This window comes from Pavona decussata, unplaced genomic scaffold (assembly GCF_977016875.1).
Source record: "Pavona decussata unplaced genomic scaffold, jaPavDecu1.1 SCAFFOLD_184, whole genome shotgun sequence".
Taxonomy (NCBI): Eukaryota; Metazoa; Cnidaria; class Anthozoa; order Scleractinia; family Agariciidae; genus Pavona; species Pavona decussata.
In genome coordinates, this window is record NW_028145593.1 from 698022 (window position 1) to 716284 (window position 18263).

The window sequence follows — 18263 nt, forward strand, 5'->3', positions numbered from 1 at the left end:
TGACACAGTAATTGCATTGCCAGTGCCAGTGGTGCTAATCCTCTTTATCTTCTTCATCATCATCAATCAACACAATTGAAAGGTCCTCTTCATTGTCACTAGCGTGTCGTTCTTCGAGGGAGGTGAATAGGTCTACGGATCAGCGGATTTGTTAAATATTTTAGCCCGGATTCTGGATTCGAAGCGAAATTTTAACGGACCTGCGGATCCTATGATCATAGCGGATCGCGGTTTTATCCGGTTTTGGGGCCCGGATTTTGGATTTTGGTTGTTAGGAAGTTCAAGTTTGCTCTTTTTTCTCGTATCTGCAAGATTTCGTTTCGATACAGACGTTCGTTATAAAAATATTTCGCTGATAGTCATCCTCAACGCTTAAACACAATATCACGCAAGGCAACTCCAACAACTGAAGTCGCCTTGTATCTCGCGTATCATCTAATTAAAGCTAACGCGGCAAACAATTTGCGATTTCGGATTTAGTTGATTTTTTGAGCGGATCGACGGATTCAGCCCTGGATTCAGCCATTAATTTTAGCGGATCAGCGGATTTACATACCCCTATTCACCCCCCTCTTCTTCATCTGTAGCTGTCGGTGACCGAGGGGATAGATCAAGAAGTTTGAGTTTGTGTTATTTTCTTGCTGGTGTATCCGGCTGTAAAACCTTGAAGGTACAGTTAAGCTATCATTTTGACAGCTATCATTTCAGTCTAATTCATGTTTTTTAGTCTTAAATTTACTTTGGGCATGTTTCAGCGCAGTGTCCGAAATTTTTGTCCGAAAATTTGCCGAAATGAGGGAAAAAGTGTCCGAAAATTAAACGTCCAAAATTTTAACGTCCGAAAATTTTTGCAATTAATTTCTGTCACGCGCGCGCGATTTCTTGCGAGCTGCGAGAAACGCGAGCGCGAATCCCTCATCGTTCGCATAATTTTACATTCGCTTTGCGCTCGTGATCTGAGGGAAAATTAAAGTAGGACTGCTCGCAGTCTTAGCAAGAAACTAATGCTTCCCTAATGTTTTCTTCTTCGAATCGTGAGAAACCTAAACAGTGCACATATTATAATGACTTGGCGCATTAAACTATCGTATTCAATTCAAGATCTTGATGATTACTTTTAGGCGATTCATGGCATGGCTCCTAGTTATTTAAGTAACCTGATCTGTATTAGATCATCGTCTAGGTATTCATTACGCAATAATGATACAATATTTTTAGAACGTCCAAAAGGGGTTATGCGCACGACTTTAGGTGCCCGCTCGTTTCATGCCTTTGCGCCTGCGCTGTGGAACAGCTTGCCTGCGCGCATCCGCACGATTGATTCGCTAGCGCTATTTAAGAAATCTCTTAAGACTTATCTTTTTAAGCTAGCGTTTTAGTTTCGCATTACCATGTTATAGGAGTTTTGTATTTTATTTATTTACTTTTTTATTCATTCATCCATTTATTCATTATTTATTTGTTATTATTATTTATTTTAGCACTCTTATTGTAATGATCTAAGGTAAATAGCATTTTTATTGTAATATCTATTATCTATTGTAATATCTATTGTAAATATTAGTTTTTCTTTGATTGTAAAGCGCCTTTGATCATTCTAATGTTAAAGGGCGCTATATAAGTTAATAAATTAAATTCAATTAAATTAAATTAATAAAACACAGCATCATTTTCGTTGCATTGATATTGCCGTATGGTTTCAAAACGACAGATGACCGCTAGAAACAGAAGCGCCAAACCTGGTGTCTCCCTCGCAGCCGTTTTAAGTGTCGTCACGCAACGTTCCTCCCCACTAACGGGTGCTAAACTTCGAACCACATTACTTTCCCGTTGTTATGGGCGCATGGTGTTGGCACCTGATAATTAGCTATTCCACCAATCAGGTTTCGGGCTTTTTTGCCATGAAACCAATCACGACTCGATGTCTTGACGTTTCCCGCGTAAATTTCATCGGGATTTTTCTCGAGTTTCGCGAAAAGCGCCAGTCATCTCAGTGCTTTCCTATGTATGTGATTCAAAAAAACCTGGTTGACTGCAGCTCAAGGTGTTTCATATGTTCGTCCGCTTCGACTAAAAAGGATAAATTTTATATTTTCGGAAGAAGTTCTTGTGATGTTGCGCAGATCATTCGCTCCGCACTAAATGTGGACGTGAGTCGATACCCAGAGAATCGAAATCTGTTTGTTTGTCGAGACAAATGCTATAAGCAGTTGCAAAAGTTCCAAAAGGCTTCAGATAAACTGACAGAAATCAAGGTAGAGATAAAGCAAAACTGAAAAGGCTTTTATCAAAACAACGGACACACTGAGTGGGAGTCGCGCAGGTCTGTCAACCCCACGCGGTCATCAAATAAAACGCGAGCTATGATTGGACAAGTGGTTTTGGCGCGACTGGCTCCAGAATATGGGAACGAAGTTGTGATCGGTCAACAACAAGAAAGGAATGTGGTTCGAAGTTTAGCAGCCGTTAGTGGGGAGGAGCGTTGCGTGACGACACAAAAAACAGCTGCGAAGGAGACTACAAACCTGGCCGCTATCAGCCATAATCAAAAAGTGAACAATCGTGATATTTTCAACTCGTTGGTCATAAAAACGTACTTTCTGCATGAAGTCAATTGTCATTTCTTGCACAAATTCCAGTGATCGATAAAAGAAACGAGTGTGTCATCGATTTCTACCTATTGATCGATACAATCGATATTAATCAAATCAGATTTACCGAATTTTATCGATTTATAGATTGCAAGATCGCGATACCGATTTTTATCGATAAACTACTCCGAAATATTTTTTTCCGCAAAAAAACAAGGCCCAGGTTCGTGGAGAAAGTCGAAAAAATTGCGCCCGCTGCCGGAACCAATCAGATTACATGATTTACGGAACTCCGCACGCTCACGCAGAGTTTTGTCTTTCGGGGGAAGGTCGGGGGTGGGTTCAAAAAATCTCTAAATTATTAGAGAAAATTATTTCTGAACAAATTATTGCTGGACATCGCAACGTCGCATTCAAATCAAACCCGACAACAGTCCTGTAAGCCCTGCACAAATTATTTCTGAACAAATTAATTATTTCTGGACGTCGCAACGTCGCATTCAAATCATAAAACCGTCAACAGTCCTGTAAGCCCTGCACTTGAAGGGCTATCCTTTTCCTTAATGTTTGGCTCCTGCTTAAATGGCACTCAATATCGACATCTGATAGTTTTTTGAACGATTTGAGAAAGCAAAACACGAGCCGTGTCGTCTATAACTTTTTCTTGGTCATGCTGAGCGTCAGAATTTAGATCTTGCTTTCTTGTGTATTTTTCAGCGTAGAATTTGAGCTGCAATTTTGCGTAAATTAAGGCCCGTTTAAACGGTTTCAACATTTGCCCAACAATCGTTCAACAAAAGTTGAATGAATGTCGGACAAATGCTGGATGAACGGAGTTTTCAAACGGTTTCAACGCCATTCAACATTTTCAAGGGCAAGAAAAATGTTGAATCGCTGTTGAATGAAAGTTTAAACCAAATTAAATTTGATTCAACACACTTTCAACAAGCTTTTATCGTTTTTTTACGCTTTCAACAATGCTGAACGACCTGTTCAAACGCCCTCGACATTTGGTTCAACAACTGTGTTGAACGCATGTTGAAGCAAATGTTGAACCGTTTAAACGGGCCTTTATTTTTCCGGATGAATTCGAATTACAGCAGAAGGGAACGCAAACGCTAAGGACTCTATTTCCCAACTGTTTTATTAACAGCTAGTCAGTACATGTATCTGTATGTGTACACAGATTAAGACAACCCTTTAAGCGAAGTTCTACAATTATATTTTTCATTCTGAATTTACGCGATGATACAATTTATTTAAAGGTTGTTCAGGGTCATTTGTCGATAAACACGATTCTAGCTATCGTGTCATATTCCATCACCTGTTTCTTCGCCTCGGTGCTTCGATATGGAAAGGAAGCCGCATGTAAGTGCTCGAGGTGTGCTTCCGTTGAATAATTTTATTGAGGTGAAATTATTCAGTTTTATCTTTGCTCGATACAAAATAAATGTCATTCGTTTTTTGGATGTGTGGCGGAAAAAGTCTGAACTAAAGATTTCAATACGCAGACTCACTGACAAAAAATACAAGTAAAATAGCGCAGTTGAATATTATAAACCTCTGATCATGTGTTATGGCGTGCTGTTCGCTGAGTTAAGGTAAACTCATTTTTGTCGTGACTTGTTAGCGGGACTTATCTGCAGTTTGTAATCAACGAGGGTGTAAAATTCGTGTGGTTGAAAAATGCAATATTCTTTATACAAAGCGCTGAGGTAGCGTTCCCTAGTTTTAACTAACCCAGTTTAGGATTTAGTTTATTCAGATTGTTTGAATCTTTCAAAAGGTTTAATGAGTATTACGCGCTCATTATATGTCATTTTGGCACTTTTCTTAGCCGTCTTTTGAAAAACAACAACGGAAAATGTTCAAATTCTGTGCATTTTGTAGAACTTGGGCCACAATGGCTAATTTTTCGTATTTCTATTTGGAACCGAATGCTGTATGTGTCTATGTAGCTGGAGCTGGAGCAAGTTTTTAGATCGATAGAAGCACTGAACAGATATAGATAACTGCAAAATTCAAAGGTTGTCATTCAAGCAGGAGCCAAACATTCACGCTCTCAACCCTGAGGAAAAAAAGGAAGCCCTTCATATTATGCAGGGCTTGCAGGGCTGTTGTCGGTTTTACGATTTGAATGCGATGTTGCCCGAAAGGCAAACTCGCTCGCGCACTGAGAAAAAATAATGACAATTAAAGTTTGTTTTCAGATTATTTACAGGAAAAGAGACGAACGCCTGTCCTTGTTAACTTCTCTGCTCTTATTCAGAACATACGAAAACTAGAAAATAAAATAAATACAACTTGGGAAGCGAGCGAGCGCGAGAGAGAAAAAAATTATCTCTGGTATTTATACTTTTGATGGCGCTAAGGGAGTTGTTATGAATAAATTACAAACAATACAACTGATTGACAATGGAAACTTGAGCAACTTAAGGTAAAATAAGGCTAATGGATTAACTAGCGGCAAGGAGTGAACGAAAAATACGAACTTAATTACAATGTGTGGACGAACTTGTCATAACATATAACATGCCGCGGTAATGTAAAATCAGTCAAGACCTGACCGGTGTCGACCTCCTTATGTTTATGAAAATGAAGAATTGCAAAAGAGCAAAGATGACTTTTGCACCTTCCAAGTAATCAACTGTGACTTGTGTGTCATTGCGTACAGTTCAATTTGTTACTTTTTCGGTATCCTGGATTGAAAACAGGAAAATACCTTCTTTTTGTTTTCTCTTAGTAGAAAAATATATGGTCTTACGTGGATGCTACTTTTAACAGCTTTTAACATTGACCATGAGTATGAGCAGCGACTAGGAGGAGGCCGGGGGCTGGAGAGGGGGGCTGCTCAGTCTTGGTCTAATCGAATTTTTTTGTTTTTGTTTTTAAACGAAGGTATTTACCAAACCATTCAATAAATGTCAGATATTTAATTCAATATATTGCTTGGAATCGGCCGCTCGCATATCGTTTTTAAGCCGTGGTGTTTCAGGACAAATTTGAACATGGCATACCTGATGCCATTATCTAAATTGTAAGTCCTGACCTCACCCATCGACATACTTGGCAATAAATTTTTAGAACACTTAATCATAACACGAGCTTATACGGCCAATAAGCTATATCTGACAGTCTATCTGACACGACAGGTGGAGACGACTGTAAAATATAGGATCCCATTGCATTGATAATCTTTGGGTTATAGGGTTCCACCAATTACAGAAATTATAGATGGAGGGAGTGACAGCTTTTCAGCATGTCATACGTTGTTTATCGTAGCTTATGATATGATGTCTTTATTCGTTTTCCTTTTTTCTGTTTGGTTTTTTTTTTTTTTTTTTTTTTTTTTTTTTGTTTTTATTATTTATTATTTATATAATAAGATAGAGGGAAAAGGGTGTAATACAGGAGCGGCCCGGGCGTTTATCTTGAATTTTACAGTAACTCAATTAAAAACAACTTCATAAATACAAGACTGCTCAAAAATTGTTTCAAACGAATAGCAAATTTAAGACGGAAGAAATCACTGCATAATCAGACCAAGTAGTGTTGCGAATAATTAATTGATTTTTCGCCTAAAGAATCAAACATTTTTCAAGCAAAATGAAAACAGATTTAAAGTTGTTTCCTCTGATTAATAATGATCTGATTGAAGCCCCATTCAGTCTCATTTAATCAGTCCTAATTTAATCACTAGAGTGAGATCGAACTATTGTGGAAAATCAGGACGTTCTTTCATTCCTCAAAAAACTTCAGCTTTTTTTTTAACCGGCTAACAAAGAAATGTCCTTGATTAGCTTCTTAAGATAAATATTGGAAGCCTTTTAGTGCAGCTGTCCTGTGATAGAGCGTTAACATTCTTACTTTTATTAATGCCCAAATACGGGATGCTTAAACTGAAAAGTGCTAATTGCAAAGACATTATTCATTTACAGGCCAAGACCCACTAGGAAAAACTATTAACACAAACTAAATTAAGCCTATTTCCGTTTCACTGTCAGTTTACATCAACGGTAGCTTTTCTAGACTAGAAATAGTTGCTATTTGCCTGAACTGGCCTTTCTTTCCAGCCAGTCTGTATCGAATGCGTCATTTTGAGGGGATAATTTTACTCTTGGCATGGTAAGTCCGATATTGTGGTGCGCCTAAGGTATGCCTTATCCTTATTATTAAATATCGCGAGCTGGCTGCTCCAACAACAGTGGGTAGTGGTAAATACCGTGGACAGAAATTTTACAAGTTGTTTTTCGCAAAGGGTTTGAAGACCAATACGCTTTAATAAGGGACAGACCATTAGAAAAGTGATGGGTGGGGGGGGGGATTTTTAGTTTGAAGGAATTTTTTTTTTTTTTTTTTTGCTCAGCACTTGTGCAGGAATTTTTTTTTCGGTTGATACCCTCTGCACGAATTTTTTTTGTTGTTGTTTTCCAGAAAAAAAAAAAACTTTAAATAAAGGATTTTTAAAAAAAGGTGTACTTTGTGGGCTTGGAATGGTTACCTTTAACCCCTGAGACAATATCTAAAAATTACAGCATAATGGTCAAAACTAAACAAAAACAACGAAATTAGAGTCTAAGAAGTATCTAGTGCTGGTAGTAAAATCAGCCTCATACTTAAATAAAATACTGGTCATCATTTTAAAATAATTTAAATCAAATTTCATGTACTGTCTGTTTATTGATTGTTTACTTTTTAACACATTTTAATAACAATTGCGTTTTACTGACAAAATCGTTTTAATAAACAAAAAAAAACATTTTAATAACTGAAGCGTTTTACTGACAAAATCGTTTTTCTTCAAAACTAATTGACCTATTGCTCGTGATTATTGGGTTTACTACCAGTTACAAACACAAAACAAAATACTGAGTTGTAGTAAGGGTAAATTCCAGCCACGACACAAAATGTGGGGTTGGTTTGTTGTTCATACAAAACAAACTTCCACAAAAAAAATTTGATTTTCAAAACATTAAAAAGGCCATTTTGGGGCATTCTGGAAGAAATTTTCTGTCATTAAAACACTAAAAGGTATTTTCTATAATAATTCCTTAATCTCCTTCTGCAAGAAATTTTTTTCTTCCGTCTCAGCTTGCAAGAATTTTTTTTCGGGCATTTTGGCTTGCACGATTTTTTTTTGTATTTTCCCCACCCCCCCCCCCCCCCATCACTTTTCTAATGGTCCGTCCCTAATTCGTTGTTAGGCATAGACTTGTCCCGAAAAACAAAGCGGATCACACTTTTACTTAACATCTCTAATTTATTAGCTGATTGCTCTCTACAGCAATGTCACGTTTTGCAACAATAATTAAAACGTGGCAATAAAGTGGCTTTATAAATCTAATAGGTAGTTAGGTAGGTTGCCTTTATTTATACACGATATATTTAAAAGCTGAAAGCTTGTGGGGTCGTGTACATGAACAATCTTGGGAGTGGTGGATGTTATGAGGTAATCCCGGCCAATTTCGTTGCGGACCTACTCCAATATACTCCAAGTGTCTGGACCTGTAGACCTGTTTTAAACGTTCACTTTGTCCAAGAATACCATTTAAACTGAAATAGAGTGATGAGTAGTCTGATGACCTGTGCATGCGACATTAACCGTAAAATCTTGGCGTTAATGTTCTATTAGTCCACTTTTATACTCTGTTCTCCTTTGTTATACCATTTTATCGTTGCGCTTTCTTAACTGAGTAAGTCATTTTGTGTGCCTTTTTGTGCATAAACTGTAATGATTTAGTTACCAAATGTGAAATGAAATTGGAGTTTTTAGTGTGTTTTTCATGTATTCTGTGTAACCTGCATTGAGCGGTCAACCCGTATTAAGCGGTCACTTATCCATTCCCCGAGGTTGACCGCTTAACACAGGTTCAACTGTATCGTCATTAAAAGTATGAATTTTGTGGATAGCCAACTCATGTCCTGAAATGTTCAACAATTTAAACTGTGAGTTTATTAACGCGAACAGAACAAAACTGTATTAGCTCACACAAAGTTTCCTTTTAAAAAGCCATTTGACATTTGAACTATTTTGCTTTAATATTCTCGTTTTGTGCCCCAGACGATTGCACACCCAGAACTTCATATGCTGGCCATCTTCCTCCGACAGGTACAATTATTCAATCAAAACATTCCGTACGCGTAATTGAGTTAATAATGAGCATGAGGTGCTGTCTTTATCACATAATTTGTACGATTCCAACGTCGACGGTAGATATACTCTGGTTATGTTAGCTCCTTCCACTAAGCGGATATTTTTTCTGTTTCACAAAGCATGAACATTTAGGCAAGTCAATTTATTGTAGTTGAGTGAACTCGACGGACTCTATTGCTTCATTTACCTCTTAAAAAGTTTCGCCGAGTTTCTGTTACAGTAACTGCAATTCTACCACAGCCTCGTCCTTAGGATGTAACTGTCGCTTATCTTAGCTCTGTCTTCTATCGCGGCGATCTTTGTAATAAGCGCTTGGTAGTCCTGTTCCCGAAAGCGTGATATAGGCGCCATCTGGAGGTGGTCCGAGCTCCTTCAGTTGATTCAGAGTAGGCGCCCGAGCTACCAATTCTTTGAGCTACCAATCCAGTGGATAAGTCGCTATCTGGCGGATAAAATGTACGCCAACCAATACATTTTATCCGCCGGATATCGACTTATCCGCTGGATAGAGTTATCCACTCTTTGAACAACTAGGGCCACGTCTTTGTTACCCATAATAACCCATCACTTACTGCTTTTTTTAGTTGTGCGTAACAAGCGCTTCTTAATTTAAGAGTGACTTCGTAGTGTTTGTCGGGTTATGCCTTTCGTAGCTTGTGTCTGTGTAAAGACAGGTGCAAGCACAGGCAGCCCAAGCTCTCTATTTGAGTGTTTTAACCAAAGGACTTGACCCATCGCGAAAAAGAGTAGCGAATTTGTAGAGGAAAATTGAAAGATCTATTTAATACTCCAAAACCTTTCATATAATACGAAAGTAAGCCTTGCTTTCAATATTTTGGCCTGTTTTTAGGTCTTAATCTTAATCTTTTGCTCTTAGCCATTTTTCCTTCACTGAGTTAATTACATGCAAAATGCCACTGACACTATAAATGTGTGGTTTTCTCGTTCGTTATTATTATTTTATTTTTTCGCGGCTGCCGCAAGACGGATTATGAGTCTGGACGAAGGATCTTTGGTCTGCGGGACGTACAACATGCATATAAAATCGATATGTCACGTGATCAAACTTATGCGTAAGGGAAAATACGACATCAATTTTAAAATGATCACGGATTTTTTTTTTATATCCTAGGCAGTCAAGCCGAAACTGTAGTGGACCATCCACGTTTTCCGAATACCCTTAAAACCCAGGCCCTACACTATTTGGTAGAGGGCAAAAGTTATCAAAATTATAATTCATCAATCTGGGTTTATAAAACCAATCTTGCGACGATTAAGTCCACAATTGCAAGATTCACGACCTCGGTACAAAGCCCGATATAAACACTGTTCAAACAAACGAAAAAAATTTGCTGCAAACGTCAACTTCCCCCCAAGCTCTAGAGAAAAATATTACAACTTTCAAAACAGCTTTGCTCTCAGTTAATCAGCAAGGTAAAATAAGTAAGGACATGGACCCGCACTGACGCTTAAACCGGAGTACAAAGTGCAACCATTAGGCCACCGCTCCTTCTCAAACGGCAAAGTACACGTGATCAATATTCATGGTATGATGAACTTCATTTTGGTGTTGTACGAGAAGGACACGATAAAAATGTGTGCGAACTTTTTTTTGGTATTTATATTGACAACTTTTGGAAACCGAGAAACCAACCAGTGGAACATCAATCATCAAGGAATTCACTCCGTGCTGGAATTATGTAGGTGATTTATTCCTTTGGTAATGAGGCTCGTGTAAGAATCAATGGGAAGCTGTCCACCCTTTGTTTATTCTTAATGGATAGTTAAAATCGTAAGACTGTAACTCGTTCATACTGCTTCAGATTATCACCCTTGGGTGGGTGCCTCGCAAGGGTCTGAGTGTCCCGTTCGTGCCTTTCCCCTTTATTATGTAATTATCTGCACCATTCACATCTGTGTGTATTGCCCAATAAAGTTTGGTAGAAAAATACACAAGTAACAACAAGGCCAATACAGAAACAAGGTCAATGGCCGTTCAAAGTTTCATTTTTCATTTTGCCAACAAATGTGCACTTGTTATATTTTCTGTCCAAATTTAAAGAAATACATATCATATTATGACTCTATTATGGCAGTGTGATAACTAAAATAAGCCTGCGAAAGGCTTAGTATATGTGTTCTGCTGCCATCGTTTATATTAGTTCGGCTACGATTGAGCAGCCTGTAAATAATTCCAGTGGAGTTATCAAGCAGTTTGAATATTTAATATCCAGGTTCTCGAGTAGATGTCAATGTTTCCAATGAGACGTTGCTAAAAGATTCGTTAAGGTAAGCATGACATACAGAGGTAACGTCACCTGCCAAATCTTTATTTGAGAAATGTCTATCCACAGTGAATATTTTTTACTTTTAATTCTTCGCTTTCAGAGAAAAAATGAATAAAGTACGAAACGATTGCTGTAAGGCCGACCGGTTTGTATTGGTAAGACACCACACCGCAACACTAGCTCTATGCCCTCGATCACTACAAATGTCATCAATCTACCTCCAGCACCATTTACAAACGTCTTTACAAACAATCGTTTTCCACCGTTTCTGGACAATGTTTTATAGTACATTTAGTCAATTCCTTATCAACAAACTTCGTTAAAAGAAGTGTGAGACGCACCGCCGGAAGGTCAGCTTTTAGGCTCGTGTATTATCTTTTTTTTTTACTGACCCAAAAGCGAAACCTATCTTCATCATTACGAAATTTTATGTCTTTCCTGTTTCTGACAAAGGGGACGTTTGCATGAAGCCGTTAATTCAATAACTGGAATAATATAACATTAAATAACACTTTCAAAGTTTATTTATCGGAGTACTGCCACTTTAGGCAGACAGGATTCAATTGAAAAAAACATTACTTCCTTTAATGGTGCCTCCCTCCCCATCCACGATAAATCACAATTTCGGGCCTGATCAATTTTCATATAATATACTCGATCGAAAGGTAGTATTGTTTCAGTTAGAGAAACATGCAACTGGACCAAAGATTTTTAATAATCCTTGATGACTCAGACTATGATAGAAATATTTAAGCATATCTTGAACAAACAAGCCTCCGGCATTCTTACAGGTATCCCAGTTCGGTGATATTACTGAAAACACCCGCAGGCAACTGTTCTAAGGTGTTATTGGACAAGTCCCTGAAAAGAAAATAAAGAAAATGTTATTTTTTAACCTCATGATCAGAGTAATTAAATAATTGCTGGAGAATTTTAAACTTACGTGGTTTCAGTAATCGGCCATTCGTATAATGTTGTAGTCAAATCACAATTCAAACTGTTAAGATCTTCAAAGGCGTACAAAATTGTGCCCAGTCCATAGACATTTGCTCTGCAAACGTAAGTCTTTAAAGAAAGTCGTCTTCCTTCAGTTCTCTGACCATCCTTTAGACATTTTATTTCCTTGCAAGGGCCATTAACAGTGAGGATTCTGGTTAATTGTTTTGATTTTGTAAGTTTTCAGCGTCTTATCATTATTATCTCTTCTCAGTTTTCAGCTCTGTTAAAAATGCCGCGATATGTTTAATTTATAAAGTGGAGGCACGTCAAGCTGACATAACTATTTTTTATGATTTTTGGAACATTTTTAAAGAAGAAATGGTTAAGACAAGTTTACGAAATTTGGAAACACTGACAAAGGTTTAGATTTCAGAATGATTAAAATAAATATTAAGGCTAACAAATAACAGATGGGCATCAGGGGCCCGTTTCTCGAAAGTCCCTGTAACTTATCGGGTCCGATAAGTATATTTTTAAATGTTTTTGCGCCGATTACACAGTGATTACAGACATGATACTTAGCCAATGTTTTCATAGAATTATAAGGTTTTAAAATTTAGTATTCAAAGCTAACAAAAATGGACTTCTGCTAAGAAACATTTATCACTAAAGACACTTATCGGGCCCGATAAGTTACAGGGACTTTTGAGAAACGGGCCCCAGGACAGTCTGCTGACACCCCGTAGTCCCATCACGTGATAGCGGACTGTCGAATTTTTATCCCTCTTTTATTTATTTCTTAAATCCCACCCTGTTGCATAAAATGCAATCACGATCTGTAATATGACATTGATTATTTAATACTATGTTCTTGTTTTAGACGATACCCAGAAGAAAATAGGAGTTATCAATATGTGAAGGCAATATCCTAAGTGAGCCGATATCTGCCATTTAAGTGTACTCTACCAGTTAAGATTTATTTGACAGTAATTTTATCCCCTCCTACTCCCAGGTATTATGAATAACTCATATTATGGGAGAATGGTCCTAGTGATAACATGTTTGCATCAAGAACACTGTAATGCTTTCAATAGTCAGCACAGCCCTCTTATCCCACGTTGTGTTTCTAGGCTGATGCCTGTATAATTGCTGGTTTTCATATGACGTCATAAAAACTGAAATTCATAACTAAACACGATTTTGGGTTTTTATCTCCATCACATAAAAGAAAATATAAATTTCCATCGGCTTGCTTGTTTTCGGCGGGATAGCATTCTTTGTTTTGAAAATAGAGCAGTTTGAATTTTAGATTTTTGACCAGTGCGTGACAGAAGGATTGATGCTCTAAACATGTCACGTACATGAAAACATCGATTTGCCTCGGGTTTTTTTGTTAGGTCTGATCAGCTAACAAGTAATAGAAGCGTTAATGTCAATGTGTGAAAGTTCAGCAGAGAGAAGAAAGGCTTTGAAATAGCAAAGGTAAACTCCAGATGTTTTTGCTGGTTTCCGGCCGCCATGTTGGTGCCCCTCAGACTTGGCACCAACATGGCGTCCCATACTGAACTCTAATTTTCCGTGGTACATTTTCTCGAATAGCTCGATTATGAGACATCGCACAGCCCTGTGCCTTTTATACGTTGCTTATGGATCACTCTTCTACAACATATCATGCGTGACGCCGATGTGTGAGGTGAAAATCCCCATCCTGAGGCTAAGCTCCCCCCCCCCCCACCCCACCCTCACTTCCCTTGAACCACCCTAAACCGCTGCCAAACTAGATAAAATTACCACAAGTTTACCCTGTTTAAGAGCAGAGTAATTGTCTTTTTTACTACTGCATGTATAACTTGTTTTGTGTTTTTATAGCTTTGTTAGCTTTTTTAATTTGGGGGCTGTATTAATATTTCCGCGTGATCTCGTTGTAAAAAGATTCAAAGCAACAAAGTTTTCATTGACGGCGAGGCTAATCTCCTTTTAATACGTCAAACTACCTTAAAAACAAATTTCTTCTAAATTGAAATAAATCCAGTTTTTCACACAAAGAAAAAAACTTCTCTCTCAAAAGAATTAAACTTGCTGTGTGTCGGGAAAATGAACTGTTTTACACTGCATTACTTGTTCAAGTAAAGGACACTCAACATAGTCACTTTTGTAAAACATAACACTTGAATAGTCTTTTTGTGCTTTTTATTCTTGTTATTCTTGGTACAATATCATCAACTGTGTGCTTTTTCTTTAATTCAGTACAGGGATAGTACTTACAGTTGACGGGTATTCACCGGCAAAGGCCCTGGGACAGACGTCAGTTGCTTTCCTGCACATGAGATATCTGCCAAGGATCGATACCGCGAGACGGGGGTACAGACACATGGCTTTGGACATACTGACGAGAGATATCAAAACACAATGAAATAAACGTGTTTCTACAAACGAAGTAAAGAAGTATTGTGCAAACACTTGTTCGTTACTGCCCTACGGAACAAACCCAGAGAGGTTTGTTTTATCATTACGAGGTGAATTTTTTTTTCACGCAATCCTAAAAAAACATGCAAATTTATCAGTTACTCCGCCAACCATAAATTTGCTACCACAACATATCAAGCATTTATTCCAAACGGTGAGTTTTATTACGAGAGAAAAAGACAAACTTAACATTCACGATAGAAAGTGGGCCCCACTTCTTGCCCTTATTGTCCGGTAGAACTTTTTGTATTCTCTGCTTTTTTATCGTTCTCCTTAATCTTCAGCCCCAAATCTATCGATATTTTTGTACCTTATTCTTCTTAAGAGAGCCTGACTGTAACTTTCGAGAGTCACTGGCCAAGCTTGAAAAATCGAAACTCCTGATAATTTGCCTGAAGTTTACTTTTGGGGAACTATCTTCGAAAATATTATTTGAATGTTCTGGAAATTTTTAGTTTTCGAGAATTTTGGAGAAAACGAAATAACGGGTTTTGCCTCATTAATTATGCAAAAATCTCACTCAAAATTAGCCAACTTCAATACGCTTGTGTTGAAACAGTACGCAACGCTAGAAAGCGAGGTCGGTTTTGAATAAGAGCATAACTCACCTACTTTCTATCAATGGGACCTATGTAAACTTTTGTAGAACTTTGGAGGGTTTTATGGCTCTTTGAAAATATGACATTTTGAGGACTTCGCGATGAGGCGAAAATTGAGTAAGTTTGAAGGTTTAAAATGCATCTTGGTATGTCAGGTATCGACTCGAGAGGAACATTGTGATAAAGCTTGGGTCTTCGTCTTTAGTAATACGAAATAACAAATCTGGGCAATCAATGCACGCGCTGACGAAAACCAAAGTTAGCGAGGCTTCGTTAACAAATTTGCATAATTCGCAACTGTTGAGAAAAAGCTATGTTGTGGCGACTCGGTAAAAACATTGACCCAGGCTATCTTCAAGTGGTTATTTTACTCCACATTGCATTTGTCTGTTTCTCTTTCTTGTTTAATAACGTGGTAGAAAAGGTCTGGAAAAAAAATGCGTGATCGGAAAAGAAAATATTCGCCAAATTCTGGTGGGAAATTTGCATAATGCAAATCTTCCAATAAATCTTTCTGTAAAGGAATCTGATTGGGAAGGTTTCGTTAAGAGACCATTTGACCGAAACACCCCACCTATAAGGAGTCAAAACAACGTTTGATAATTCGATTTTACATTAATAGTGCCAAACTCAGCTGATAGTCGCTATTTCGTTATAGCTCTGCGTCACGTCAGTAGCTGTCGATAAGTCTTAGAATATAATGCCCACAAACCAACTTGTGCTGCTACCTACAGTCCACATTGGCTGTAGGGCATGCATTTATCTTCATGTGTCGAATGTCAGCAACAGAAACACGGGTATCTCAGTGACACTGTATACACGCAATGTCTATGACCTTTGTTTGACCTTTATATTTTGATGTCACGATGAGTGTAACGCAATGGCGTAAATCATTACGGTTTGTATGGGAATTTACGAACGTGTTTTGGAGTCGAAAATAAAGGGCATAAATTGAACAAAAATTGCTTACCTTGTCTCCTTGATCTCTTGCCAGTGTTTGTGCGCCATATTTTGGCCATTTTAGTACGATTCCAGTGGGTATTTAAAGGTTTGTTGAACATTTTCCTCGCTCTATATCCTGCTATATATGTCCCCAAAAGGATGGTCACTTCAGTAGCAATAGTTTTCGTTGCAATGTCAACAATGAGGTCAGTATAAAGTCTGAGTCGCTGACAAAGGACTGCGGACCACGGACTGGGTATAAAAGAGAAACTAAAGTAAGGGGACGACTTTGGAATACGGACTACGGACTACGGACTGGGTTTAAAGGAGAACTGAAGTCTGAAAATCTTGTATTCTTGTATTCATTCTCAGTACGTTTGATATGTATCAAATCAAGTTTCGGTAGTTGTTTTTGTCCCTTTATTGTTGTTGTTTTTTTTAGAAACAAAACAAGGACTTGGAATAAAATAGTGAGGATCGACAGAGCAAACATAAAATCTTGTTTTATCTTAGCGAAACAGCTGGATTTTTAATACGCGCTGAAGAGAGCCGTCATTTTAGTTTTAAGCATTCATCTCAGGGTTCGATATGGTGAAAACTGGCGTGATTAAATTCGCAAAAGGAAGTTTGATGATCATGATCGTGATCAGCCAATGAGCCCACGTGCACAATCATCAAGGTGTCGTACATAGACATGTATGTAGTAGACATTTCGTGTATACAGTGTCACTGAGATACCCGTGTTTCTGTTGTTGACATTCGACAAAGATAAATGCATGCCCTACAGCCAATGTAAACTGTAGGGCGTGCAGTCAGTCCATAGTCCGTAGTCCATAGTCCTCCTATCCTAATACGAACTTTATGCCCACTCCGTGGTCCGCAGTTCTTCGTCTGCGACTCATGTTTTATAATGACCGCGTTGTTAACGTTGCAATTTATTTCAAACAATACTATTGCTACCAAAGTGACCACGATTTTAGGGATATATATCTATAGTGGGATATCGTATAGAGCGAGGAAAATTTTCAGCAAACCTTTAAAAACCCACTGGAATCGTACTAAAATGGCCAAAATATGGCGCACAAACACTGGCAAGAGATCAAGGAGACCAGGTAAGCAATTTTTGTTCAATTCATGCCCTTTACTTTCGACTCCAAAACACATTCGTAAATTCCCATACAAACCCTTATAATTTACGCTATTGCGTAACACTCAACGTGACATCAAAATATAAAGGTCAAACAAAGGTCATAGAGCTTCGGCTACCTGTGATGTATGCAGTAGACATTGCGTGTATACAGTGTCACTGAGATACCCGTGTTTCTGTTGTTGACATTCGACACATGAAGATAAATGCATGCCCTACAGCCAATGTGGACTGTAGGTAGGTTATTATTTTGTTAAACGGAAATTGGCACACAGGTTTTTTGAAGCGTGTATCCGTGCATGTGTGATATTTCGTACCAGTAATTACGTTAAAATGTGGCGTGCCAGCTGACATTGTTTTTCAGTCACTTGCGAAGGTACAGTATCAAACAACACGAATTGAGAGTTCTTTTAACTGACCCAATTCTGAGTGATCATTATTTGGAAGGCCACTGAAGAAGGTTGGACTAGCTATTTGAAAAAGCATGCATTCCAGTAAACAAACTTGATTTAATTAAAAATATTCACTTTGATCGACCCTATGTCCAACTTTCGCATCTCATTTGACAAGCATGTATCTTTTAAACGTGATTCAAGTGTCATGTGAACGTTTTATTTTTATCAAAACCACTCATATGCCAGTAAATAAAGGTCTTTTTTCTAGTTGTTGTAATTGACAATTTCGCAGCATAAGTTGGTTTGTGGGCATTATATTCTAAGACTTATCGACAGCTACTGACGTGACGCAGGTAACGAAATAGCGACTATCAGTTTGGCACTATTAATTTAAAGGTTAAGATTCGACAATAATTCGTTAAAATCGAATTATTAAACGTCGTTTTGACTCCTTATAGGTGGGGTGTTTCGGTCAAATGGTCTCTTAACGAAACCTTCCCAATCAGATTCCTTTGCAGAAAGATTTATTGGAAGATTTGCATTATGCAAATTTCCCACCAGAATTTGGCGAATATTTTCTTTTCCGATCACGCATTTTTTTTCCAGACCTTTTCTACCACGTTATTAAACAAGAAAGAGAAACAGACAAATGCAATGTGGGGTAAAATAACCATTTGAAGATAGCCTGGGTCAATGTTTTCACCGAGTCGCCACAACATAGCATTTTCTCAATAGTTGCGAA

General features: G+C 37.9%; 1 protein-coding gene across 1 annotated transcript in view; it reads right to left on the reverse strand.

Annotated features, from left to right (window-relative positions):
• Positions 1 to 18263, reverse strand: part of LOC146462800 (uncharacterized) — a 274708-nt gene that overhangs the window by 211302 nt on the left and 45143 nt on the right. Inside the window, exons 21-22 of the mRNA XM_085085070.1 lie at positions 14238 to 14358; positions 11823 to 11894 (exon numbers count right to left, since the gene is read on the reverse strand). Of these exons, the coding sequence (XP_084941196.1) occupies positions 11823 to 11894; positions 14238 to 14358 (193 nt within the window). The remainder of the gene's footprint in view (positions 1 to 11822; positions 11895 to 14237; positions 14359 to 18263) is intronic.